Source organism: Pithys albifrons, chromosome 20, assembly GCF_047495875.1.
Source record: "Pithys albifrons albifrons isolate INPA30051 chromosome 20, PitAlb_v1, whole genome shotgun sequence".
NCBI classification, from domain to species: Eukaryota; Metazoa; Chordata; class Aves; order Passeriformes; family Thamnophilidae; genus Pithys; species Pithys albifrons.
In genome coordinates, this window is record NC_092477.1 from 7510364 (window position 1) to 7537230 (window position 26867).

Genomic DNA, 26867 nt, shown 5'->3' on the forward strand with positions numbered 1-26867 from the left:
CCCCAAAGGATTGGGGGACACCGACACACATACTGGATGGGGGCGGGGCAATGTGGATCAAGCCACGCCCCCGATACATGACCACGCCTCTTCACACAGCACGTGTCCCCATTGGCTCCGCCCTAGGCCCCGCCCCGCGCGGGGCACGCCGGGAGCTGTAGTGCGGGCGTGGCGGAGGCGCGGCCGCCATGGCCCCCGGCGCGGCCCCGGCCCCGCTGCCGGTGCTGCTGGCCCTGCTGGCGGCCGCCGCCCGCCCCGCCGCCGCCTGGGACCTGTGGGCGCTGCGCTGCGGCTTCTCGTCGGACTGCGAGTGCCGCTTCAGGCCCGATCTGCGCGGTCAGCGGGGGCGGCGGCGGGCCGGGAAGGGGCTCCGGGGAGAGGGGCGGCTGGAAAGCGGCTCCCGGCAGCTGCAGGAGACCCTTCCCGGGGCCGTACCTGGAGCCCTCAGGGACGGGACGGGGCTGCAGTGTGAGACCAGAGCGATGTCAGCCCGCGTTCTCTAAGGCTTGGTTTCATTTCCTTTCAGGTCTGGAGTTCGACTTGGCCACCAGCCTGGTGGGGCAGCCCCTGGTGAGGCAGCAGGTGATGAAGGGGGTGCGGGAGTTCCTGGAGAACCAGAATCCGGTGAAACCTCTGGTGATGTCCTTCCACGGCTCGACTGGAACAGGCAAAACCTATGTGAGCTCCATGCTCATCCGCTACCTCTTCCAGGGTGGGCTCCACAGCCCTTACGTCCACCACTTCTCCCCCATAGTGCACTTCCCCCACGCCGAGCACATAGAGCAGTACAAGGTAAGAGACACCTCCCAGCAGCACTACTTGATTGGGCGTTTTGAGTTGTGTCCATCTTGATCCTCAGTACATATGTATTCAAGCTGTTTCCTGAAGTGCAGTAGGAATAAAAGCTCTTTGTTTTACCCTCTCAAACACAGCTGAGTGAGTGGCTCCACACACTGGCTGAAGGATCAACTAGTAACTGGGTTATAGTCTGGCACTCAGTTATCACTCTTGTCTCTCCTACAGCAGCCCTTGCCCTGATTGTGTTCTCATCCCTTAAATATTTACACAGCCCTTTGTATGCACAAACAAAAGTGCTTTGCTTAGATGAAAGGCACTAAAATTCTCCCCTTGCTTTGCAAACAGCCTGATGGCTGTGAAAACCTGCATCTCACTAGACTTGTAATCCCCTCCTCCCAGAGCACACAGCTCCCGAACCCCAGGCTCTTCATGGTGCCACTCTGTCTCTTAAAGCTGAGGAAAGGAAGAAATCAGAATGCCAAACCCTCAGGAGAGCAGGGAATTGCTGCACCTGGAACTTTGCTTTCTGGGTGTTTGAAGAAGTTATTTATTTTACTGTGTAGAAGAAATGCTATTGGGAAGGTAAATCCCATCCTGGCAGAAGTGTTCCAGTTGGGAGTTACACATGTCCCCAGGCAACGGGAATGGTTTTGTGTGGGTTGGGAAATACCTTCAGCATGGTAAAGAGCCAGAGCTGTTCTGGGTCTTTACATGTTTCTGCACCAGGACAGGAGCTGGCAAGAAGCTGGGAACTGTGTGGATACATAGGGAAAGAGAAGAACATGGGGAGCTGTAGGAATCTGAATCTCCAGCTTTAGTGTCCTGCCTCCTTCTTTAAATCTGTAATAAAGACCTACAGTGGGCTAATAAAGCTGGTAACAGCCACTGTGTGAAACCCAGAATAAAGGGGTCTCCCCAGCACTGGCTGTTCCTGCTCTGAGTGGGTGCTGCTGTGCAGGAACACAGTTCTTCCAGCACCTTCAGCTCTGTGTGAGCTCTGGCCTCAGCCTTTGCTCTGGGTTAGCTCCAGCCTCCCTTGTTATCTCACTGCCTCCCAGCTTGGTGTGTGTTTTCCCTAGGAAAGCCTGAAGCGCTGGATCCAAGGCAACCTGACAAACTGTGGACGCTCGGCCTTTCTCTTCGATGAGATGGACAAGATGCACCCAGGCCTGATCGATGTGATCATACCCTTCCTGGGGCCCTCGTGGGTGGTGTATGGGACCAACTACCGCAAAGCCATCTTCATCTTCATCAGGTGAGAGAGGCCTCTCTGGCACCACAGGGCCTTCCAGCACCACTGCTTGCTTGGGCAGAGGTCAGCTTACTTCAAGGCACACACTTTTGCTTTTCCTTCTCCAAGCTTTGAGCTTCTGCAAATGCCAAGAGATTCAATTTCATTGTGCACAGACCTGGAGAGCACGAAAAAGGTCTTCTGTCCCTGCTGGCTCTACAGGAGTCATTTTGGGACAGGCAGCTGGGAGATCCTGCACTCTGCAGGCTGGTGGGTGTCAGGTTGTCCTGAAACACCATTTTCCCAGGTACACACTGAGTAAGTGTTTCATTGTTGTGCAGCAACGCAGGAGGGGAGCAGATCAACGACATGACACTGGCTCTGTGGCGTGCCCGCAAGGACCGGGAGGAGATCAGCCTGCAGGACCTGGAGCCAGCCATCTCCAAGGCCGTGTTTGAAAACCCTCAGAGTGAGTCTGTGGAGCTGAGCTCTTCCTGCAGGGACACAGCCCAGTACAGGCAGCCACCCACTCCACCTGCCCAGAAGAGATGAGGGGGTTTTGAGAGAAGGGAACTACAATCTCCTCAAGATTTCCTGGTGAAGGGAAGGAATAGTCTGGCCTTCCAAGCCAGCAGACCTGTTGCCACCCTTAGCAAAGTTCTTTGGAACTGCTGAGGGCTGGCAGACAGCACAGCATGCTCACTGGAATGGCACTGAGATGTACTGATCCCCACTGCCTGCCTGATTCTCCTTGCTTTGCCCTTGTCACAGGAAACAGAACTTAAATTCTGACTAGACAAGCTAAATCCCCTCATTCCTGGAGAACATGTCTATTTGGGAGTAAGAGGAGTGACAGCTGATTGGTTCAACCCTCTCCTTGTACAAAATCAGAGCACATCTCTCTTCAGCAGAGTATTTTGTCTTCAACCAAAGCAGCTCTCTGAAGGTAAAACCTGTCTCTTCCTTTCCTTTTGCAGGTGGATTCTTCAAATCTGGGATCATTAATGAACAACTCATTGATGTTGTTGTGCCTTTCCTCCCCCTGAAGCACCACCATGTGAAGCAGTGCGTCGTCAGCGAACTCAACCAGCAAGGCCTCGAAGTACGTCCGGGCGTTGTCCAGGAGGTGGCCGACAGCATCCTGTACTTCCCGGAAGAGGAGAAATTATTCTCATCAACAGGCTGCAAGACAGTGGCCTCTCGGATCAGTTTTTTCTTCTAGTCACTGTTGAGAGCCTCACTCAAATCCACAGATGGTGTATATGGAGCCGGAAAGCACCCAGGGCTGGTGGGATGAGCAGTGGGAGCAGCCTGTCCATCCTGGCACCACAAGTGCTCTGCTGCTGAACTCTCTCCAGCCCCAGGGAGGTTGCTGCAGGATTGGGCTGCAGGACTAAGTGCAAATGATGTGAGTTAAAGCACTTTACTGACTGACCCTTGGCCAGGTAAGGGTGGATGTACCACCCAAGGCACCTGTGACAACACAGGGAAGATGCTGAGAGGGGCTGCAGCATCAGGGAGGTTTCTCAGCCTGTCAGCAGCACCCACCTGCAGCTCTCCCCTCTCCTGGCAGCTGTTGATACCCAGCACATCAAGATTTGACCCCACAGAAGAATATTACAGCATTTTACCTTTCTTAAAAAAATCTTTTTAATTGTGGCTGTGCCTCAGCTCGATGGTACAATGTGACAGTGCTGGTGCTGACTCCTGTGAACACCTTAAACAAGGCAGCAAAGTTTTCTTTTCAAGGAGGTTTTTAGAGCCAAGTTTTTTCCAGCTTCCTTTCACTGTGAATAGGTGCTGGTAGGGACCAGTTTCACCACCAGGTGTGGGGGGTAATGTGGGAAATGGCAACACCTGATCTACTACCCCGTCATCTATTCTTTTCCCTCAGGGCCAAAAGATTTCCCTGCAGCAAACCAGGAAAAACAACAAGAGACCTCTTGCTTGTTTTACCAACCACAAAAAATGTCATCCTACCTCCAGGGGAGCCCATGGTGCTGCTAACAGTTTCAAAAATTTCTTTTATTCAATGATGATTTCTACAGCAGAGTTGGTGCTATGCACTGTGGAGCCTCCTGTACATCCTTCTGCTGGTCAGACCTTGCAGGTTTTGGCTGGGCCAGCACCTCTTCAGCTGGGGAGTGTCATGACAGGGAACCTGGGGACAAGGTAAAGAGAATTAGTGCTCCAGACTGCCAAGCATGGGATGCTCTAGGAACAACCTGCTCCAGGAATGGGTGTAGGGACACTTCCCAAGCAATCTGCCAGCAGCTGGGACCATTCCAGCTCCAGGCCCAAAGCTTGGGGGATTTTAGACACCACCCAAAGGCTGCCCAGGAGCTGGCCCACAGATGGACCCAAATATTCTGCCTCTTCCAAAAATATGCATTTCTAATTTTAAAATAAATCTTTTATGAAATAAATGGTTGGGGTCTTTTACTTGAATTCCCAATTGCAGCTAGTGTGGAAGGACCTGGAAGATGTGCAGTTGCATGGGAACAGCTGCTGCCTGATGGGATGGGACTAAGGGCATGTAGTGGCATGGAGCTGATGGTTTGCAGTTCAGGAACTGGGAATAAGGGAGCAGCCTTTCCCTGGGAGGAGGGACAGCAGTAGCAGCAGCATCCTCCCTTTGTGCTCTCCACCTGTGGACACTTTTCTGCCTGCTGGTCCTGCCAGTGAGAGCACAGGAGTGAGCCCAGGCTGTGCCAGCCCACCTCACCCCCAGGTCCTGCTGTCCCTGCTCATGCAGTGCTGCTGCAACCTGGCTCAGCTCCATCCTGCTGGTGACCTGCTGGCAGCTCCCCCGGGCAAAGGGGCACTGCAGCGAGGCAGCAGCAGCACCTCGGTTAAACGAGAGCAGCTGGGGGCCGGCTGCCACCCCCCAGGCTCTGTCTGGAGCTCCCCGTGCCAATGGGAAACACTCAAGGCACGTGTCCAGCCCACCCCAGCCACAAAAATTTCAGCGACATTAGCCAAAAGCTCGGAGCTCTACTGGGCAGGAGACAGTCTGGAAAAGAGCAGCTGTTCCCAGCCATGCCCCCAGGACAGGGCAGGCGGGAGGGAGACAATCCACCAGCAGTAAATCCCAGCTCCTGGTACCTCTCCCGACTGCTCACATGGTCCAGGGAGGCACAGCTGAGGACCATGATCAAGCACAAGGGGGAACCCAAGGGAGAAACTCGGGTGAGAGGTTAACAGCATCGTGAAGCTGATCCCCACGTTCTCGAGAGCCAGCCTTAATGACGCTGCCCCCCTTCTCAGTGTCTCTGCCGGTGTACCAGGCCTTGTGGGGACCTTTAACCCGCTGCAGATCCAGGTCGATGGCTTCCGAATAGCAGGTGATGGCTCCCTGCTGCTGGTCACGGGAGGAGAATTCCACTCCTTTCTGCCAGCTGTGAAGAGGAAAAGAGCAGCGAGTCAGGCGCTGCTGGGTTGGGGGACTCACAGCGCGCTGTGAGGAACCTCCGCCCCTCTGGGCAGGGCCAGGAACGCCCAGGGCTGGGAGGGCGCTGGGGGAAGGTGAGGTCTGATGTATTCCCCTGTCCGCAACCACCCCCAGGACCAGCCAACCCTCGGGGCTTTATCGCAGCGGCGGGACGGCCCCTGGGCGGGCGGAGCGCGGCCCAGCCCCTGTCGCGACACCGCCCCCGACACCGCCCCGCCGCCCACAAGAAAGATGGCGCCGCTGCCCGTAACCAAGATGGCCGCGGGGCGGGGAGGCGGTGTTGAAGGGCGGGCATTGAGCGGCGCGTCAGTCGTGACGTCACGCAGGGGAGGGCGGGGCGATGCTGGCGGCGGAGCTGGCGGGGCGCGCCATGGTGGGGGCGGAGCCGGGGGGGGCCGTGAGGGGAACGTGGGGATCGGGGCTGTGAGGGGAGAGGGTGTGAGGGGAACGGGGAATCGGGGCTGTGAGGGGAGAGGGTGTGAGGGGAGAGGGTGTGAGGGGAGAGGGTGTGAGGGGAGAGGGTGTGAGGGGAACGGGGAATCGGGGCTGTGAGGGGAGAGGGTGTGAGGGGAACGGGGAATCGGGGCTGTGAGGGGAGAGGGTGTGAGGGGAGAGGGTGTGAGGGGAACGGGGAATCGGGGCTGTGAGGGGAGAGGGTGTGAGGGGAACGGGGAATCGGGGCTGTGAGGGGAGAGGGTGTGAGGGGAGAGGGTGTGAGGGGAACGGGGAATCGGGGCTGTGAGGGGAGAGGGTGTGAGGGGAACGGGGAATCGGGGCTGTGAGGGGAGAGGGTGTGAGGGGAGAGGGTGTGAGGGGAACGGGGAATCGGGGCTGTGAGGGGAGAGGGTGTGAGGGGAACGGGGAATCGGGGCTGTGAGGGGAGAGGGTGTGAGGGGAGAGGGGGTGAGGGGAACGGGGAATCGGGGCTGTGAGGGGAGCAACGAGGGGATCAGAGCCATGTGGGGGTACAGGTTTGAGAGGAGTCGGGGCTGAAAGAGCAGCACCGGGCCTGGGAGGGGAGCACTGGGAGGGGAGCAGGGCTGAGTGGGAACAATGGGTGTTGGGGCTATGAGGAGAGCGCTGGAGGGATTCAGGCTGAGAGGACCCATCCAGCTGTTGGGACTGGGGGAGAAACAGGACTGAGGGGTACGGGGGGCAGGTGTCTGGCCCTCGCAGGGCCCTGTTGACACCTGTCGCGCAGGTGGCCGGCCTGGGCAACTACGGGCTGCGGGGGACGCGGCACAGCGTGGGCATGGCCGTGCTGGACAGGCTGGCCCGGCAGCTGGCGGTGGCTGAGGGCTGGCGAGTGGACAGACGGTGCTGTGCTGACGTGACCCTGGCCACTGCCCACGGCCTGCAGCTGGTGCTGCTCAAGCCACGGAGGTTCATGAACCTCAACGGGCTCAGCGTCGCCAGTGCTGGTGAGAGCCTGCGTCCCCCAAAGCCTGCGGTGCCACCCGCCCGTGGCACAGCCCTGCTGCTTCCCTGCCCTGCACGGGTCTCTGCAGCCCCACCCTGCAGGGGCAGGGCCTGATGAGTGTGTCTCACCCTCATTTCTTGGGTTGTATTTCTGTTTCCAAAGCTGAGATCTACAACCTTGGCCCAGAAGACATTTACCTGGTTCACGACGACCTGGACAAGGCCCTGGGCAAGGTGGCGATCAAGCTGGGAGGCAGCGCAAGGTATGGGGTGGCCCCAGTTCTCTGTATAGGCTGGTTTGAGGTTTTAACATACCCTTACAAGCACTTGGGCTGTTCCTGGCCCAGTCCCACCAGCCTTGCCGTGTTTTCAGCCCCAGCCCTGGGCTTGATCTGTTGCAAAGGCAACATCTGGCTGTTTGGGCAGCCTCCCAGTTCCTGCCCTGGCAGAGAGGGCAGCGAGCCTCCTGGAATTGTCTGTGGGCTGGATCCAGCCCATCAACTGCACTACATGGGCTTTTTATAGCACTGTGCCTGCCTAGTGCCAGGTCCTAGGTCAGCCTGGAGACATTTAACCCAAGAAATCTTCCCCTGTGGGACAGGACAAGGATGGTTCTGGACCCCAGTGCTTAGTCACACACACACCAGCTGCAGTGAGAGCTGAAATGCACAGAACGTGCTGTCCCAGCCCTGTTTCCCTCATCTCCCTCAGCCAGCTGCTCTGAGCCCCCAGGTCTGGATGTTCCCTGGCTGGGACTACAGCCCCACAACCCTGCAGCAAGAGACCCCAAGACCTGGGGGGATCTCTTACACACTAACTGGGTTTTCTCTTTCTCTCCCAAGGGGACACAACGGGGTCCAATCCTGCATCAGTGCTTTGCACTCCAACGTGAGTGGACCTCAGTGGAAGGGAATCGGTCCTGTGCCCCCCTCAGTGCATGGCTTGTCCCTACGCTCCCATTTTTCTGACTCCCCTCAGACAAGCCCCTGCTCCCTCTCTCCCCTTTTCTCCTTCCCCTCCTTCCCTGAGGGCTGTCTGTTTGGCTGCCATGGAGGACATGGAAACAATTAGTTTGAGCAGCTCTGCCAGGCCTGGCAGGAGCCTGGAATCTCAACACAGCCCAGCAAAAGCCTCTTCCAAAATCATGTTTCTTGGAAGAAGCACTCAAAACCACCTGGAAAACATGAGGAGCTGCTCCCTCAGTGCCCAGCCCCACTCTCAGCACTATCCCCTCGCCCAGCTCTGTCTCAGCCACTGAGGGGCAGCTCACCCAGCTCTCCTCCTTCCTTCCCAGAAGATGCCCCGGCTCCGGGTCGGCATCGGGCGGCCAGAGGGTGAAGTGACAGTGTCCAGCTATGTCCTGGCTCCATTCAGTGCTGGGGAGCAGGAGAGGCTGGAGCAGGTCCTGGCCCAGGCAGTGACCTGCCTGCTGGAGCACATTCAGAGCCGAGCGCCTGCAGGGGAGCCAGGGGACAGGGGCTGACATGAACCCCTGGGGACCAGCGTGGCCAATGGACAGGGCACTCTCTGCTCTCCAGAGTGACCATGGTGCAGAGCAGAGCTGGCCCGGCTGCTGGGCAGCCTGACCAGACTCTGGGACAGCCCCCCTCTATCCCAGCACAGATCTGTGCAGCTCATGTCCCACTCGGATCTCTGCAGTGGCTCCAAACGCAACAGAAATAAATAAACTCTGACTCTGCCCTGCTCCTGCCTCTCTTCCATGCGCTGTCTGCTAAGCTGGGGTTCTCCCTGACACTACAACCCAAATCCATGTTCCCATCCCTGTTCCGCCAGCCTGTTCTGGAGGGATGTTTCCAGTGGGAAGTGGGGAGTGATGGGAGCAACTCCTGTAAGGTCCACCAAAGTTGCTTCGACTTCGTTGGGAAACCATGGCAACCTCACCCCACCTCTCCCGCCTTACGGATTTCATTTCCAAAGCAAATCTCAGTTGGGGGAATGGCCAGACCTTTGTCTGCAGCTCCAAGATGACCCCAGTGGGATAATGCCCTGGGGACATGGGGCAATGCCAGCACCCCACATATCAGCTCAATCACAGTCTGCTTTAATCCTCCCTGGGCTTCAACCCAGACATGGCACAAGGGACGAGCCCAGTCAGTGGCAGGAGGCCACGTGTGCCACTGCAGGAGCCAGTCCCGGCCTGGAAAGCATTCCCTGAAGTCCAAACTGGTGGCAGAGTTGTCATCACTCAGGGCAGTCCTGGAGACGTGTCCTCAGCAGAGACAGAGCTCAGTGCTGCGCTGGTCACTCCATCCAGCAGGGAAAGGCTCTCCTAGGGCAAATCCTGCCTTAGGTAGATCTGTCATGGTCAGATTCAAAGAACCCAGTGGGGGTCTGTCCAGGGCAGCTGCATCTCCTGAGTGGGAGTGGGCAAGATCAGGTCTTGGCCCGCGGTGATCCCAGCTGGGTCACGATCCCTCATCCCTAGGAGGCACGACACAGACATTAGCAGCAGTCACGGCAGGAGCAGCCCTGGCGTGTTCACGCCTGCAGCCGAGGCAGTGGGAGGGCTGTTTTCCAGCCTCCCCCAGTCTGGCAGCTCCCAGGACAGCTCTGCTGTGCCAGAACAAGCAACCTCAGGCAGGGAAAGTCTGACCCGGTGTTAACCATGGCCGTGCTGCCCTGGGGCCAAGCTGTTGCAGGTTCTCACCTGCCTGCATGGCTGCCCCATGGAGACACAGCCCTGTGGAGACCGGGTTTTTGAGGGAGCAAGTAGTGCTGGGGTGAAACGTTCCCCTGGGAGAAGCTCCCAGCTCTCCCAACTAAGGGGACTTTTGCAGCAGGACAAGGAGCATTATGCCTTCCCCACTTAAGGGGCTCTGGTCCCCTGCAGCCCCACATGGGACATCTGTGTCCCCATCCCTTTCCTCACCTGGAAGAGAGGGTCTCGTCTCTGTTTCCCAGTGCTTTGATGGGGAGAGAGCTGCTGCCACATGGCAAAAAGGCATGCAGGCTACATCCAAATACGGCGCTGGCAGGAGGATGCTCCCCAGCCACTCTGTGCCCTGTGCCTGAGTCCCACAGCCCTGCTCACCATCAGAGCTCATCGCGGGAGGTGGAGCGAAGGTGGCCGGCACTGCCCCTTGAGCCCCGCAGGGTCTTCTGCGAACCAGCCCAGTCGGTCTTCTTGGCATCGTCGTCCCAGATGGTGGAGGTCTCAGTGTCGCTCAGCCAGTTGCTGTCCCCAGCATAGTGGGTGGGATATACCAGGAGCGGATGGGCTGAAAACACCAGCAGGTCCCGGGGGGTGAAGTGCCGCTTGTAATCCTCGCTGGGGAAAGCAGAGCAGACCCAAGAGGAGAAACTGGCTTACAAAGCATGGCACACGGGAGAAGCAGCACTGGGAAAACCATACCAACCACCCTGGAAAGGCTCCATGGAGGGCACTGGATGGGGAGAGACACTGGGTAAAAGGCAGGGGGGCTGCCCCGTGCCACTGCTGCCTGCAGAGCCTGGAAGGACAGGGATTGTGGAGGGATGGCAGAGGGGCCAGGACCCATCTATCCCCACTAGTCTTGGTGGCATAGGGCCGAGTCTGGCACGGAGGGGGTCTCTGGCACAGCATCCAGATGGGCCCGGGCCAGAGCTGTCTGGTGCTGTTATCCCTGCAAGCATGGGACTTCCAGCTGCTCCTGGTGCACATCCAGAACATTAATCCGCCCCTCCAGCCACCTCTAGCCTGCCTTTTACATGCCTGATCCCTGTGTTGTTCCATCCTGCCCACTGGCTTTCTCACCTCCCTCTCTCACAGGACACTCGGCAACCAGTGCTCACCTACTCCCTAAAGTGCCTCCCACTCCCCAGACACAGCCTTATCACTGATCCCCACCCCAGAGAGGGGAGTGCAAAGTGCCACAAATTGGGGCTGAGACCCACAACCAGGGGAAGGGGACAACACACCTTCTCGGCACCAGGGTACAGGGCTCTACTCCCTCCTTGCCAAGGGGCCAAGACCCCCATGCAGGGCCCACACCAAGCCTCAGTTCCAGGCCCGTCCCCCAACCCCATGCTGGCAGAGGGCCATTTTCCAGTGGCTGGTGGCCAGGCGGTGGCCAATGAGGAATGAGCTCATGCTACAGATGTTTTCCTCCAGCATGAGTAATGCTGGTGAGCAGGGGGGAGGGTGGGACGGTGATGGCAGAGAAGAAACACATGCTCCCTCCCCAGCATGGCCATGCCAGCACCCTCCTGCACCCCCTGCTCCTTACTTGGGGTGCTTGTCGTACATGATGGGCAGGTACTCGTCTACCGGCAGCATTTTGGAGAGGGGCTTGGTGGCCAGCAGCTTCTGAGCCCCACGCAGGGAGATGGCGTAGGCCAGTGTCCAGTATGAGTATCCAGCCACCACCAGGTTCTGCACGCCCTCCACGGGCACCTCATCCTCATCATTCACCTGCTTCCTCCCGAGGTAGCTGAGGGGTGGCCAGAGAGCTGTGAGAGCCAGCCCTGGGGACCCCCACCGCACCCCACTTCCCCTCGGCCCCAGCCCCTACATTAGGTCCCAGTCCTGCTGTGCCCCCTCCAGCTGGTCCATCAGCCGCTGCAGCCGTGCAGGGAAGGCAGCCTCAAAGCGCACGTCATCCTCAAAGACCACCGACCGCTCCAGCCCCCGGGACACAATCTGGGAGAGGAGACAGAGGTGCAAACCCATCCCAGCACCACACTGGACCATAGCGGTGCCACTCACCCTTCAGGACACCCCTCTCTCCAGGCCCTCTGGAGATCTGTGATGCTCACAGGCTCCCTGCCCCTTTAGGGACCTCATTTACCCCTGTGTCCCCTTACCTCCTTCCAGATATTGTAGTGGCTGAGGAAGCAGCCAACCTCGCCCTTGGTGAGCGTGCGGCCAGAGAAGGGATCGTAGTACCCAGGGAGCAGGTTCACTCCCAGCACCTTGATGTCACTGCTGTTGAGGGTGCTGCAAGGCAAGGGGCTGCATCACAAGGTGTGCCCCCAAGGCACCCCCCATCCCCTCCCCAGGGTGACACTGGGGGGCTGGCCAAGTGGTCCTCTAATGGTCACCTGCCATCCACAGCATCCACCACCCGTGGGACAATCTCCAGCTCCTGCAGGGATGCCAGCATCCGCTGGCGCCGATCCGGCCTCCGCACCAGGTTGATGAGGAAGATCTGGGGAGGAAAGGAAGAGTCCCACCAAGGGGGTATATGGTCACAGGGGAACATCCCAACTACCACAGCATGAGGACAGGGACTCAGGCTTTGCCATGGATGGGTGCAACCAGAGGGACAGACAGGACACAAGGGGGTCCACTGAGCACTTACTTCATCAAAGCCCATTTTTGTGAGTGGCCGGGGCAGGAGGGAAATGTGCCTGGAGCGCTGCATGGGGGGGCCATCCACTGTGGAGAGAGGGGACACCCTTTCAGTGGAGCTCAGATTCCCCTGGCTGGGAGCTGGGACCAACAGCTCTGTCAGGATCTGGATGCCCCCAGGACCCCTCCATCCATGGCCACTCACCCATGGCCTCCAGCGTGAGATGCACAAAGTTGGCACGTTCATCCTCCAGTGTCTGGTGGGCCTTCACGGGGACATTGATGTAACCAAAGCGGTGCTGGTTGCACACATGGACCTCAGCACCTGCCAGATGGGACAGGTGAGCACCACTGCCCCCTCAAGCTCTGCACCCCCCCAAGCCAACATCTCCCTCACCAGCCGCCTGGCAGGAGTAGGCAAAGACAATGATGTCGTCAAAGGCCCAGGTGTAGTTGGGATGGGGTGGATAGAAGGCCAACTGCGATGTCTCCTCCTTCCGTAGGTCAATCAGGAATGTGGCATAGACCATGGGGACAGGGAAGCAGCCCACCCGCTGCCGGTTCTTGGTGGGAAAGTAGTCGGCTGTCCGGCGGTAGTAGCCCTGTGACACACTGGTGTGACACCTCCATGGTGGGGGGCTCCTCAGCCATGGGGGTGTCTCATTCCCTGGGCTTTCTGGGGACATACCTGTGGTGTGATGCCACACCAGAAGTTGGAGTAAAAGGTCTGTGAGTCCAGCATGGGGGCCACCACTGACTTGTTCTGTGCCATGAGAAACTTGAGGGTCTGGTTGTTGGTCAGGATGCTGTCAGTGTCCACAAACTGGGGGGATGTCACAGGTTCTGGAGGCATGGAAATGCCCAGCCCAGACCCCACCTCACCAGAGCTTCATGTCCCTTACCAGGATGTAGTCTGCCTGCTGCTCCCGGGCATAGTTGAGAGCTTCCTGCTTCAGCCTCATCAGGTTTTCATAGCGTTTGTCACTCCAGTGCTTGGGTCCGAGCTCATCAGGGTAGGAGCTGGGCAGGGGGAGGCAGGGGTTAACCCTCTGCTGGGAATGCACAAACTCGGTGCAGCCCATTCCTGCTGTCAGGCTGAGTCAGCCTCGCTCTGTCTCCCTCCTCCTGACAGCATCCCCAGGCAGGAGGGCTCTGGGAGCCTCTCACAGCCCATACCTGCCCCCCCAGGACTACCCCAGCCTCACCTGGGCTCCTCCTGAACCTTCCAGGCCACCGAGTGATAGTTCTTCCCCACCGCCCCCAGCCACTCCTGCAGCATTGCAGTGGTGTTGTCCGAGTTGTGGTCCGTTGCACACCTGGGGTGAGGGGACATCAGTCTCTGAGGGTCCCCTCCAAAGGACAACCAAGACCCCACCCTGCACCAGAAATGTACCCAGGGCCAAAAGATTGAGCCAGCAACAGACTTGTTTGGGAACATAACATGTAATTTGAAGGAACCGAGGCTGCGCAGGCAGAAGGGGGAATGCCAACGGGTAATTTCTTTCCCCTGGCTCTCACCCCTTGTCCCTGCAGCCCAGCTGCAGCCCCAGACATGCTCTCCCCATCCCAGCCCTGTGGTTGCCCACCATGAAGAACTTCATCCCCCTATCCCTACATCCCACTGCACCTCTGTGCACTCTGCTGTTTCAGCAGCCAGAGGAAAGGAGCCAGCAGGCACCGAAACAATCCCCTCCCCAAACCTTCCCTTTTCCATCAGCTATCGCCATTCCCAACTCTCCCAGTCAACCTCTCAATGTTCACAGGGACTCGAGAACAGACAGGGCTGAACTAATCTTGTACTGGGGCAACCCTCAAATCCCCACACTCCCTGGCACCCTCGACCTGTCAAAGAGCCCTGAGCCACCCCCCGGGCACTGGCGTTACAGGGATCCCCTGGGACTCAGGGGGACAAGGCAGGATTCTGCCCCACAAGATCAACAGATTTCTCTTGAAACATCCCGCAGAATCTTTCAGCCGGGGGCTTTCGGGAGGTGCAGGAGGCAAAGACAAATTCCCCATGTTCTTGCCCTGCCGGCAGCTGCCCCCGCCCCAGCCCCGCCACCCCTACCAGGCACCCCCGCCTCAGCTCCCCGCAAAAGCATCTGAAGAAAAGTTTCCGACAGCTTCAGGCGAGAGACGGCGGCGGCGCGACAAAGAGGAGGGTCGAGGGGATTCCTCTCCCAGCCACCCCTTCCAGCATGGTAAAAGGGGGTTTGGGGAGTGTCGTAGGGGAAGGAGGGCTGGGGGCGAGCCCTGCAGGGAGAGGGAAGGCAGGTCCCTGATGATGCAGAATCCCCTCGTGCCCAGGGCTTCCCTACCTCACCAGTCCCGCAGTTTCCGCAGGGGAAAGGTGGGGGTCCTGCCCTCTCGTCGCGGGGCAGCCACAGCTCTTCCCTGCTGGGTTCCTCACCGAGGGCAGAGCCACCCCTCACCCTTTGGGGAAGTTGCTGCCAGCCGGGTCCCTTGTTGCCCCCGGGAGTCCCTGACCCTCCAGGGTCTCCATTCCTCCAAGGGCACCCATTCCCTCAGATCTCTGCTCTCTCCATCCAGGCCCCCATTACTCCAAGATCACGCCGAGCTCCCAGTCCCCCAGTTCTCCCCCGCTCCCTCCGCTCCATTGTCCTTTGGGTCCCTGCTATCCTCGTCTCCCCATTCCCACCATAGTCTCCCTTATCCCCCAAGCATCCCCATTCCCCTCGTGGTCCTCGTAACTCCAGCATCGCGGCTCCCCGCGGGGTCCCCATTCCCCCACAGCCCCCTCCTCCCCTCGGATCCCTGCTACTCCTGGCATCGCGGGGTCCCGGCTGTCCCCGGGGGTCCCTGCTCGCTCACCACAGGGCAATGCTCCCCGCAGGGTAGTCCAAGCGCTCCAGAGCTCCCAGGCAGTGCGGCAGCGAATGCTGCGCATTCCGGGCCAGGAGGGCGAGCACCACTCGCGGTGGGGCCGGCCCGGTGCCGCTCCCAGTGCCGGTGCCGGTGCCCAGCAGGAGGAACAGGGCGCAGAACAGCCCCGCGGCGCCCATGGCGGCGGCGGCGGGCGGGGAAGGGGCGGGCTGGGACCCGCCAAGCTCAGCGCACCCCCCCGCCCCCGCCCCCGGCCCGGCCCCGCCGCCTCCTCGAGCCCCGGGGGCGGGTTTGGGTCGGGTTTCCTTAAATACAGCCCATAATCGGTGCAGAGCCCCGAATAGCCCACGGCTGGGGGGCGAGAGTCCAGAGGGCACCCCAAGACCTCCTGCCCGAGGATGCTCCTGGTTATCTCCCTGTGTCCCCGGCCAGCGCAGGTCCGGGTCCCCCCGGTGCCCGCACGGCGTGAGTGGGCGTGCAAGAGAATGGGGGGAGCTCATGGCTGAGTGGAATCCTGCCCAGGGACACTGGTGACTGGAGGCATCGTGGCCATGGAGGATCGTGACCGAGGATCACGGCTGGGGAGGCTTGTGGCTGAGAAGGACTTGTGACTGAGCGAGTCTTGTGGCCCGGGTGAGCTGTAGCTGGGTGGGCTCACGGTTCTACCCATCACTGGCCGTGTCCCTCCCAGGCTGCCCCCCGTGGCTGACCATTTGCCGCCCCCAGGAGTGTCTGTGATGTGTCTGAGCCGCTGGCCGGGACAGGCTCGGGGCCTGTGGGACGTTTGACCAAACCCTCTGGTTTTCCACCCAACTCATAAATGCAGCTGTCAGCTCCGAGAGCAAGCACAGGCCTGGAGAACACGGAGCAATAACTCTGTGCCCCTCACCAGCTGTGCCGGGCACCCCTCACTGCGGTGGCACCGGAGCCCTGGTGAGGGGCTGGTGGATGCCACATGTGGCCAAAACTGTGCCCACCCGCAGCAGGGTGAGGGGCGCCCCAGGTGCCTGTTCTTGCTGTGTTCCCAGCTCCGCGGCCCTCCGGGGGGGCTGCATCAGGATGCATCAGAGGGGTCGGGAAGTGAACTATTCAGGAACACCTAAAAGAGGCAACACAGAGGGTGGGGGAACAAGGGGAGGCCCGCAGGACCCGGCGGTGGCTGCAGGGAGAGAAAACCGCTGTTTACAGCCCTGGGCTTGGACAAGTATTTCGGGAAGGGCTCAGTGCCAGCGTTGCCGGGCGCTCCCCCGCCGTGGAGGAGCTGCGGGAAGGGGCAGGAACCCAGGAGTCCGGCACAGCCAGACCCACCCGTGTCTGTGCCCAGCCCCCACCTGTGCCCAGACTCCACTCCTGTGCAGCCCCCTGATGGGGTGGGCGATGGGCAGCCCCTCTCCCCTCCGCCGGAGCCTCCGAGGGCCGCCCCGCGGCCTGGGAAGGGGTGAAGGAGGAAGAACCGCAGAGCGCGGGGTGAAGGCGGAGGAAGAGCCGCAGAGCGCGGGGATGCCCGCGGAGCCCGCGGCCCCCCGGTCCCGCGGGGACACCCACCCGCATCTTCCCCCCGCAGCACGGCCCAGGATCGGCCGCTGCTGCCACCTCCCGGCGCTCGGCGGGGAGCCCACGACTCCAGGGTTTGTCCGAGACAGGGCTGGTCTCCAGCCTTTGCATTCTGCCTTGCCCCACAGCCCGGCTGTCACAGGGCTCTCGATGGACGCTCGGAGCCCACTGTGAGCAAAGTGGCACCTTACAGGCAGCTTTGGGCGTGCAACAGAGAAAATAGCACAGACAAGCTAGAGGAGAAGGGAGACATGGAGGTTACCTGCCAGGGCACATGCTGTGTGGTCCTTGGGGTGATGTCCCACCCAGCTCTACACTGCAGCTCAGCACCTCCATCCCTGCCACTCTAGCACAGGCTTATGACAGCCCCTGTGCCCCAGGAGCAGGACTGGAAGGCAGGTGGCAGATCTCCACAGGACTCAGGGCATCCCCACAGGCCCCAGAGTGTCCCCATGGGGCTCAGGACATCCCCATGGCTTGATGGACTCATGGTGATACCTGTAACACAGAGCCAATGTCAGGCCTTCAAATATCCTGTCTGGAAAAGCGCCTTCCCATCCCAACAGCACCGGGCAAACAGCAGCATTATGTGAGGTTTACAGTAGTATGTTTTCTTTTTTTACAGGAAAAAGTTGCTTTTGGACCCAGGACTGAGGGTTTTGGCCACCTCCCTCCCATCTCTCTCCACCGCTTCCTTAAAATTTTCTAGGATTTTCAGCAAAGCCTTTGAAAAGCATCAGGTTCCTCAAACGTCCTATTTTTCTGCTTTAAAAGGCTCAACCTTGGTTGCAAGAAGCAAATATATAAAAATAGGTGTGTGTAGATAAATATATATGTATATATAAATGCTGAGATTCTGTGTACATGTGTATGGCTGGGGGCTGGTACAAGTCCCTCAGACACTAACAAATTTATTAATCTTATTTCACAAGACAAAACACCCTGAGGACCAACTGGCTGCCCAGGTCCATGGGGCCCCTGAGGGGTCCCTAATCCCATGCTGTGACACTGTCCAAGTGATGCTGCCCCCTCCAGACCTCATCCAGCCTCAAACCCCCAGCTCTGTCCACACATGGAGAAACTGAGGCACAGAGATTCCCCCACAGCTTCCAGCAGGGACTCCAGAACCAAGGGAGTGCCTGAGAACCCACTGTGCTCTCTGGCCTACAAGCCCCTCATCCTGAGCCATTCCAGCTGCTCCAGCTGTTTTCACCACCCTCCAGCTGTTGGGTAGCTCAGGAGGACAGTGTTCCCCTCCTAGCTGGGTTTTCCTTCCAGGTCTCTGCTAAACCCATCACATCCACGGTGTTGCTCTGCTCTCCTCCCTGCAGGCTGCTTCTGCAAAAACTACAGATCTTCCCACACAGAAAAATCCAGGGGGATTTAGGCCATCTTGGGGCGACTTTGGCCATCCTGGGAGGGATTTTGGCCACCCAGGGGGATTCTGGCCCACCCAAGAGATGCTCTGCCAGAGGAGCTGGAAGCTGACAGGAGCAACATTCCCTCCTGGCTGGTGGGGACAGGGAGATCCATGCCAATGTAAATGGGGCATATCATGAGCGTCTCCCATCTCTCATCCCATTGGGAGACAGTCTGGGGTCTTCCTGGTGGGCTGCAAAATTCTGGGAGGGTGAAGGTTTCTCGGGGGACCCTCTTCATGTCCTGCTGGGAGCAGGGATATGGGGCCATGTGGGATGCTCTGTTCCACCTGCAAGGCACTGCTGGCCTTGGAGCCACATTCAAGTCCTACAGTGGCCAAAACCCTGGCACTCCTGGGTGGCAGAGCTGGTTCAGCCTCAGCATGGTCCCTTTTCTCCCCAGTCTCAACCACACCTGTTGGCATCAGGACCAACAGTGCCCTGGCTCTGGGTGTCAAAGGCACCTGTCACTGGGCAGAGGGACATCTCCTGGAGCAAGGGGAAACTGAGGCAGGAGGCCAACCCCAGGCTGCCCCAGCCCCACTGGGCAGGGAGACACCACACACCCTGGGGCTTCACTCTGAGGACGACACAGAGCTGCTCTCTGTCCTCCCCACTGTCCCCTCACAGAGGGACAGCGACAGAGGGGTACCCGACGGGCCAGGTACCCCCTGTGATGTGCTGACCCATGTGCTCCCATCCCCTCCGTCTCCTCCCTCCTCTCCCCCTCCAGCGGGGCTGACGGTCGGTCCCCGTCCCAACCCGGGGCAGCTGTGACCGAAAACAAAGCTGTCCCCTCCGGCACAATACCCTTCTGTCCCCCCCCCAGATGCTGACCGCTGGGGTGGGCAGCGGCCGGGTTGGAGGCGTCGAGGGGCCGTGCCAGGCCCCCGCTGGCAGGGGACAATGTTGGCAGTGATGGAGAGTAGGTATTTCAAAAGGTTTTGTTTTCGGGTTGACCCGCCGAGCCGGCGTGACCCCGCAGCCCCCCACCCAGCCCTGCTCCTCCGTCCCAATAGAAACCGGCCACATTCCTGACCTCAGGAGGGGGGGGAGAAGTTTCAAACGTCCCCGGGAAGGAGACAATGGGGGTGTCAGGGCCGTGATTTAGGAGGGGGGGGCTCTTTCCATCACAAAGGCGAGACAAAGGCGCTCGATGCTGGGAAAGGGGCTTCAGCGGCGGCTCAGGAGCGGGGCCGTGGTATTGTGCCTGGCCAGCCGGCCTCGGCAGCAGGGCAGGCAGGGCCCACAGGGTCCCACTGGGTCCCATCGGATCTCATCGGGTCCCACTGGGTCCCACCGGGTGCCAGTAGGTGCCACTGGTTCCCATTTGGTCCCACTAGACTCTCCATCCCATCCATTACTGCAGCCCTGCCCGTAGCCACCCTTGGGTCCAGAGTTCTGGTGACTTCGTGGGTGTCACCACCACCCATGATGGGAGGGGTTGAGTCCCCCATCCCCACGTGGAACAGCTGGAGCACCCCTTGCTCCCCACAGCTTGCTCCTCGGCCAGCGGGGCTGGGCAGGAACCAGCCTGTCCTGGGGGGCTGTGGACACCCCATGGATTGGGACTCAGCCATTCCTGACCGGGGGACACTCAGCTCCACAGCCCTGAGCCTCCTACTCCCTGTTGGCCCTCCTGGGTGTTCAGGGCCAGAGTTCCGCTCTCCTCTCCCGGGGCCATTCCCAGGAGGCCGGCGAGGGATGAGCAGCTCCTCTGTGAGCCGCTCAAAGGGGCTTTGTGCACCGCGGGGCTGCCGGCGCCCAGCACCACCGGTCACCGCCGGCACGGGCACGGCGCCGGTGCCCACTCTGCCCGCACCTCGCAGCCAGTGCCCCTCACAAACCCCCTTCTTTGCGACTTCCCCTTGCCCCGACCCTCCTCCTCCATCCTTGGGGGTCTGAGCCCCAAACCGTGGCAACCCCGCCGGCAACCCACAAAAAGAAAAAAAAAAAGAAAAAATGCCAGGAAACTGCTTAAGCAGACGCCCAACTTACAGTGTCCTCTGCTGCCGAGCTGAGCCCGAGTCTCCAGCCAGTGTCCCAGTGACGAAGGGCTCAGAGCCTGCACGGAGAGAGGATTTTTTTACAGGACAAATATTTTTCTCCCGCTACTGGACGGTTGATCCGAAGGAAAAGCTGGAAACAAGTTCATTGGTTTTGCTCTCGTTCCCTGTCCTTGCCCTAATTTTTTTTTTCCTGGCAGCTGGCGGGAGGAAGGGAGCTGGCAAGGTGATGCTTTTTTGGGAAGAGGGGAAATGCTGGTGAAAGAGGCATTTACCGCACCGGGAGCCTGGGAAAGCCGAGAGCCGGGGGGCCGGCGGGGGGGCGAGAGTCGGAGCACCGACCACCGTGCCGAGGCTCACGGCCGTGCCCGGGCTGACCGTCGTGGTCGTGCCGCGGCTCTTGGCCAAGCGGAGGCCGACGGCAGGTGGAGGGGCGCCGGCGAGATGCATCAGAAAGCCAATGACATCATGTTGTGGGGTTTTTTTCCAGGATGAAATTTGCAGACAACTTCCCCGGCCGGCCGCAAACGCTGAGGCTCCGCGGTGAGGAGCAGCACAGATCTCCCCAGGACACACAGGCGCCCATCGAGGGAGTGCAGGGCTTGGTTAGGGCTTTATTTTTTTTTCTTTTGGGTCAGAAAACTACGTTTTATTTCTTAACCCACTAGTGCCACGCAAGGGGCTCCCCAGCACACAGAGAGCAGGTCCGGTCGGAGGCTGAGCAGCCCCAGCCTGGCACTGCCGGCGCCAGAGCCCCGGCGGGGACCCCCCATCCCCACGGCGGGGCAGGATCCGGCCCCGGCCGCCCAACCCGGGATGCCTCCTTTCGCCTCTTCCCTCTTAATTTTGTTTAGAAACTTGTCAGGTTGGTAGATAAAGGAGGTGGAAAGATCAATCCCGGCTTTTCATCAGTGTGGGAAAAAGTATTTCACTAATCCATATTTATTGGTGTAAGGAGCCGGGGCGGGGGGAGGGCGAGAGACCCTAATGGTCAGAGCAAAGGACAGAAGGGACAGTTTAAGGCTGCCCTTTTCCGAGAGGTCACATGTCACCAAAATCTTTCGGTTGTCTCGGGATTGGTTACATTCTGTTCTCTTTTTTTCTATTGAGGTTGCCAAGCAACTGGCTAAGACCAGCCAAGATATTTTCTTTATTACAAGTGGAGCAGAAAACAGCAAGGAGGAGAGAGATAAAAAAAATAGGGGGAGAGAGGAGAAGAAGTTTAGACAATTAACATTTATAGGATCACATAACTTCATTAACTCGGCCGAGATTTGGGAAAGAGACTTTAAAAAAAAAAGTGGTTGTGGGGAGTGTTAGGAATTAAAGCAAGTGAAAAGGCTGGCAGGTCCGGGCCTAAAACAATGTCAGAACACCCCAAGCAGCGACAGGGGTTTCCCCCAGATGGTTCCCGCTTCCCAAAGAGCGGCAGGTCCTGGGCAATGGCTGCAACCCAGCACAGGGGCCTTCAGCTGCTGCTGCTGCTTTTTTCTTTTTATTAAATGCCGGCTTTCTTTAGATTTTCGCACTCGTAGGAAGTGGGTTTATTGCCACTAGTGCTGGCAGGGAAGTGTGTGCAGGCAGAGGAGCCCTTCGGAGGGAGGCACATGGCTGTGGCAGGAGCTCAGCATCCCTCTGGCCCAGGCCCATGAGGCAGAGACCACGGGGATGTGTCTGTCCCCAGGCTCTGGAATACCTTCATGCCTCTTCAGGGTGGGCAAAACCTCCCAGGGTGAGAATGAGGCTCTGTGGGAGAGCAGTCCCCAGTTGCAGATCCCTGCGCCGTTGATCCCTGCTCAGGGTTTGGACTTGACGCTGTCTCTGACACTCTTCCTGTGCTCCAGAGGCCAGGCCTGAGGCAGGGAACATCTCCAGGGGCTGGGGACAGGGACTGGGGTCACTCTGCAGCTCCATGGGGCTGGGCTGCTCCAAGCATCCCTGTGGCTGCGGGAGTTTCTCTCCCAGCACTCACCGATCACTCTCCCTGCGGGGCCAAACCCTGTGCGAGGACACGGGGGGGAGGTGAGGAGTGGGGACCCTTTCCCGGCAAAGCCCCCCAGGGGCCACTCCGGTTCTACCACGGCCCCCAGTGGCAACCAGGGTGGTGGCAGGGGCCACCTCTGTGCTCCTCTCCGCGGGTGCAGGGACTCCCGGCAGGTCGGAGCTGGAGGGTCCCTGGGCAGGGAAAGGCAGGCGATGCCCCCGCTCCCCCGGCCGGAGCCCGCAGCTGCCGGCCTGGCAACTCGGTAATATTCATTAGGGGAAAACAATGAGCATTATTTACCCCCGGCACTTTCCCTGCCGTGGGGGGCCGAGTTGGGGTGCAGGTGACCCCACACCCCACGGGGTACCCGGGCACTGCCACTCCCGCGGCAGCAGGACCGACGGGGGTCCCTAAGGGGACCGAGCGGATGGGAGGGGACCCCATCCCCAGCTCTGCCCGGCGGCTCGGGGGGGACCCCCACAACCCCGAGCGGGGCCAACCGCGACCGTCCCCGTGGCGGGCTCCGAGCCCCCGGGGCAGAGCGCACCCCGCGCCCCGGGCCCGGCGGTGCGGGGGCTGCGGGCCCGGCCAGGGCCGGGGTTTGGGAGCTGTGTCTTTAAGAGATGGCTGGCTCCAGGTTGCAGCTGCTGTTTCTGTGCTATAGAGACAGTGGAGATTCATTACTCCTAAAACACAATGGGCATTTATCACCCCGTGGTGTTATTCAAATCCAGTACCAATTGAAGGTCATCCCCATTCTTTTCTCGCCGGCTCTGCAACACATTTATTGTTGTGCCGTTCAACTAAAAGCCCTGCCCGGCCCCGGCGCAGCCCGCAGAGCCCCGGTGTGCGCATCCCTCCCGGGCGGATTTGGGACCCTCCCGGGTGGATACGGCGTGGAGGAAGCAGGGCAGAGCCGCGGCGGCTCGGCGGGCTCGGGGCCGGAGGCAGGTGCCGCGGGAGCCCCGCCGCTGTGCCCCGCCGAGCCGCGGGGGCCGCCCGCTCCGCCCCCGCGGGACGCACTTTCCGCGCCCCGTGGAAACTCGGAGCCCTGCGGGCCGCCGGGGCCGGGGGCGGCTCGGGCAGCCGGGGGTCCGCCGCTCGCCAGCAGCCCCCAGCCCTGCCTCGGGGGGACCTGCCCGGACCCGCCGCGGAGTGGCCACCGCCACCGGCGCCGGCACCGGCGGGGGAAGCGCCGGCAGCGGGCCGGGATTTTCCCTGTTTGGAGAGCGGGGATTTGTTCCCAACTTCGTGGGAGCCGGTCGGTGAGACGGTGCTGGGGAAGAAGCCTGGATTTTTCATCTTTTTTCCTTTATTTTCATTATCATTATTAATGTTCCCCCCTCCCGGCTGGGCATTTATAAATTTCGTCGATTTTTTCAAAGTCCCCGAATTTTGAGGGAGATCCGCTTGGAATGGGTGAATTCTCCGAGGCAGGAGCGGCACGGCCGCAGCGCGGGGCCGGGGTCTGTGCCCGAAGCATCACCCCCGCCAAGCCCCGGGGCTGCCGGAGGCACCGAGCCCCGCCGCGGCCGCCAGCCTCGGTGCACCGAGCCCCCGCTCCACCGGGGCTGCTCCAGCGAGGATGGATCGCTGGTTTTCGTTTTCTGGTTTTTTTTCCTTTTTTCTTTTTTTCTTTTTCTTTTTGATGTTGGCTTAACATCTTTTTTTTTCTTTCTCGCTATTCTTTATTATTATTATTATTATTATTATTAGGGATTGATCTTCTTTTTTATTTTTTTTTTTGAGTGGCAAGGAACGAGTTGATAAAATTAAACCCCTCGCAGTGCCATTAAATGGAACCCGGGATGCGAAGCAGCGCCGCGGCTGCGCTCGAAACTTGTCGGGGTCGGAGCGGCGGCTCGGCGGGGCCGGGGAGCGGGGGGCGACGGGAGCCGGCTCAGGGCCCGTGTGTCCTTCTTTTCCAGGCTCCAGCCGGATTCCCCCAGGAAGATCCCGCGAGCCCGGGATGGGAATCTCTGCTCCTGATTGTCCAAACGCAATTCTTGTGCGATGGAGCCGTACGAACCAAGAATTGTGTCTGGACATCTGTAGCAGAGGTTTCACCTCCTCCGGCGGGGCTCCAGGACCGTGCTCGGGGTGCAGGACGGAGGACGGACCTTCCCCGGGCCCGAGGCACGGCAGGTAACCCCTCCCGACTGCGGCCCGGCGGGACGAAGCCAGGATTTCAGGGAAACTAAGGAAACACCAGCGGCGGCTCCGCTCGGCTCGGCGCGGCCGGGGGGCTCGGTCCTAATGCATCAAACACCGGCCGGGTTCTCACCGAGCCGGGCAGCCCGGCCGGGCAGGGGCAAGGCAGGCACCGGGCAGGGGCGGAGGGGCCGAGCCGCGGGCACCGGCGCTTGACCGGGGACGGCGGGGCCGCAGTCCGGGCGCGGCGAGCGGGCGACCCGGCCCTGCGGCTCCATCCCGGTTTATCCTGCTGCTGCTTATTATCTATTTTAGCATTGCGGTTTAATTTCATTTAACGCATCTCGCCGTGCGCCCTGCCCTGGAGCGCGGCGGGGACCGCTGTGCACCGGGACACCCTCCCCGTCCTCCTGCCGCAGCCCCGGCTGGCCCCGGGCACATGGAGGCCGCTCCGCCTGGGCCGGGTCTCCGCCGAGCCAGGAACCGGCCCCGCCGCTCGGGCACCGGGCGGGCTCGGCCGAGAGCGGCCCCGGGCTGCGGGCACGGCCCTCGCCGCCCCGGTGAGCCCTTCGGAGAGGAGCAGCCCCCGCGGAACGGCGGCCGGAGGAAGGCACGTTCTAACAGAGAGGCTTTATGAATCCACCAGCCAAGCGGCTCGGCCGGGGCTGCCAAGGAAACCCAGGAGGAGGAGGGAAGCATTACAAGATCCGAGCAGAATTTCACCAAGAGCCTATCTAGGACAAAGCTGGAGGCAGAGAATGTTTTAAAAGGCTTTTATTTCAGAAACTTTTTTCGTTGTTGTTACAGGATTTTGCTGTAGCCCTCTTCTTCACCTGCCTGGCTTCCCTCATCTTCCCATTTCTAGCTCTTTTTAACAGTGATTGGCAGCTTTTACTACAGCAGGAGCTAAGCCACCTGGGTCTACCTGCACTATGGAGGGGAATAACAGCTCCAGGGAAAGGAACCCATCCTATCTGAGCAAACAGCTGGGGGGGATGAGAGCACACAAGCCGAGCCTAAGGCACAGAAGCAGCGTAGAGGCAAGGCAGGCAGCAGCTCTGAAGACAAACCTTTTTCCCATCGGCTTTCAGTCTGTTTCAAGCCGCATTCCACACAGGTTCCTTGTTTTTTCAGCCAGATCCTACCACCACCTGGAATCCCGCTCTGCTGCCCCGGCCCAGCAAAGCCAACAGCCATAACTGGGGACAGAGAAGAGCCTTTGGCCCGTCCGTGTCATTTACAAACGGCGTGAGCTGGACTCAAGTCACTGTGGCTGGATTTGGAAAAGGCTGAATATCAGTTTGTCACCAGCAGTGGGTGGAAGGTGGGATTCCTCAGATGCAGCAGCCTCGTAGTCTGTGGGTGCTTTTAGTTATGCAGGTTGTGGAGGGGTGAACGTGAGAGAGGAGACAGTGAAGTCAGCTGAGGGAATTACTCTTTGGCACTCTCCGCAACAGACAGAGGAATTCCTCCATCAGGCCCAGGGCGAGAGCAGTTCCCTGTAGGCAGCACCCGGGGTGTTGGGCCAGGCTGCCCGAGCAGGGGCTGGTGCCCTGGCTGCTCCCTCCTCCCACCTGCTCCTCAGCAGCTCCTGGAAACAGAGGGCTCTTGGAGCAGTCCGTGGTGCAGATCAGCTCTGAGATGCACCGACTGAGCACCAGCAAACAGGAGCTGCCACCGGGGACCACCGTGCGTGCCGGAGCTGAGCCGAAAGGCAGGTGAGCAGGGCAAGGGGGCAGAACAATCCTGGATGGACACTCTTGGAAGCTCTCACAGCACGTTCCAGACCTGTGGCACCAACGCTATCCTCTGATCCCATCCCTCCGCTCCCACTGTGGCCTCTGGGCTGGCAGGGGCCAGTCCATCTCTCTGAGGAAAATTCTGGAAAGCCAACATCATCTGTGCCCTAGCAGAGCCACACACCCCCACTTTCTGCAGTGCTCACAGGACTTCCTCAGGGCATGCAGAGAAACCTCTCCCTCCCACTGATGGAAAGGGTTAAAAGCCACTGAATTCCCCAGGTCTTGGCACTTTAAAGGTGCATCTCCAGCCCCGGCCTTTCCCTGGCCTGGCTGCAGCTCCCACCTGCACCGAACGCAGCACAGCCCGATCAATTCTGTCCATCACGGTGACAGAAAGATCATTTGCCGCCCTGATCACTCCGTGCTGTCTCAGGCTGGGTGAGGGTTTGTTTCCCCTCCAACCAAATCATTACAAATTGATGTTGTTTGTGGGCCAGTACTTCACCCTGCCTCAGCTCCAGTATGAGGGATCAGAAAAACAGAACCAAAAAAGCCTATTTCTCTTCTGCTTCCCTCATTGTCCTGATAAATAAATATCAGGACAAGCAGAAAGTCACTACAAGAGGGCTCTGAAGTTGTCATGTTTGCAACCTCATATTAAAGCTAGGCAAGCCACCTTTTGTTTCCTTGCACTTCATATCTTACCCTTCCCATGGCTGGTGCACAGACTAAGTATTGTGTTAAAACAATCCTGGTTCCCAGCACCAAGGCAGAGGCCCCCCAGCCTTGCCCCAAAACAGGCACAACTCCCCCAGAATGTCTCACTGCCTGCAAAGACACATCATCCGACTCAGGGTTCAGCACCCTTTTCCTCCCATCATGGAAAAATAAAGTCCCACATGCTGCAGGTGCTCTCTGCTCGTTAGGGTACCTGGAAGTGCAGTCAGAAGAGGTGAAATGAGGACCAAAAGATGGTTGC

General features: G+C 59.6%; 3 protein-coding genes across 4 annotated transcripts; 2 read left to right on the top strand and 1 right to left on the bottom strand.

The window, feature by feature from the left end:
- Window positions 1–134: 134 nt before the first annotated feature.
- On the top strand, window positions 135–4455 carry TOR2A (torsin family 2 member A). Its single transcript, XM_071574194.1, has 5 exons — window positions 135–336; window positions 527–792; window positions 1878–2053; window positions 2371–2498; window positions 3007–4455. Exons 1-5 carry the CDS (start codon window positions 189–191, stop codon window positions 3249–3251), a joined length of 963 nt encoding a protein of 320 aa, XP_071430295.1. The 5' UTR covers window positions 135–188; the 3' UTR covers window positions 3252–4455.
- A 1357-nt stretch (window positions 4456–5812) lies between these two features.
- Window positions 5813–8598, top strand: PTRH1 (peptidyl-tRNA hydrolase 1 homolog). Its single transcript, XM_071574374.1, has 5 exons — window positions 5813–5853; window positions 6682–6901; window positions 7063–7162; window positions 7742–7787; window positions 8194–8598. The coding sequence occupies exons 1-5, from the start codon at window positions 5821–5823 to the stop codon at window positions 8380–8382; spliced, it is 588 nt and encodes a 195-aa protein (XP_071430475.1). The 5' UTR covers window positions 5813–5820; the 3' UTR covers window positions 8383–8598.
- A 211-nt stretch (window positions 8599–8809) lies between these two features.
- On the bottom strand, window positions 8810–20111 carry CERCAM (cerebral endothelial cell adhesion molecule). 2 transcript variants are annotated; one of them, XM_071574225.1, is made up of 14 exons: window positions 20004–20111; window positions 16850–17085; window positions 13395–13505; window positions 13092–13209; window positions 12878–13012; window positions 12587–12791; window positions 12395–12514; window positions 12200–12276; window positions 11940–12046; window positions 11703–11835; window positions 11411–11538; window positions 11126–11329; window positions 9952–10188; window positions 8810–9341 (listed from the first exon to the last, which is right to left on the bottom strand). In XM_071574225.1, the coding sequence occupies exons 2-13, from the start codon at window positions 16921–16923 to the stop codon at window positions 9954–9956; spliced, it is 1647 nt and encodes a 548-aa protein (XP_071430326.1). In that variant the 5' UTR covers window positions 16924–17085; window positions 20004–20111; the 3' UTR covers window positions 8810–9341; window positions 9952–9953. The 2 variants fall into 2 exon arrangements, with proteins under 2 accessions (XP_071430326.1, XP_071430325.1); XM_071574224.1 differs by lacking the exons at window positions 16850–17085; window positions 20004–20111 and adding an exon at window positions 15022–15260.
- Between the last annotated feature and the right edge of the window lie 6756 nt (window positions 20112–26867).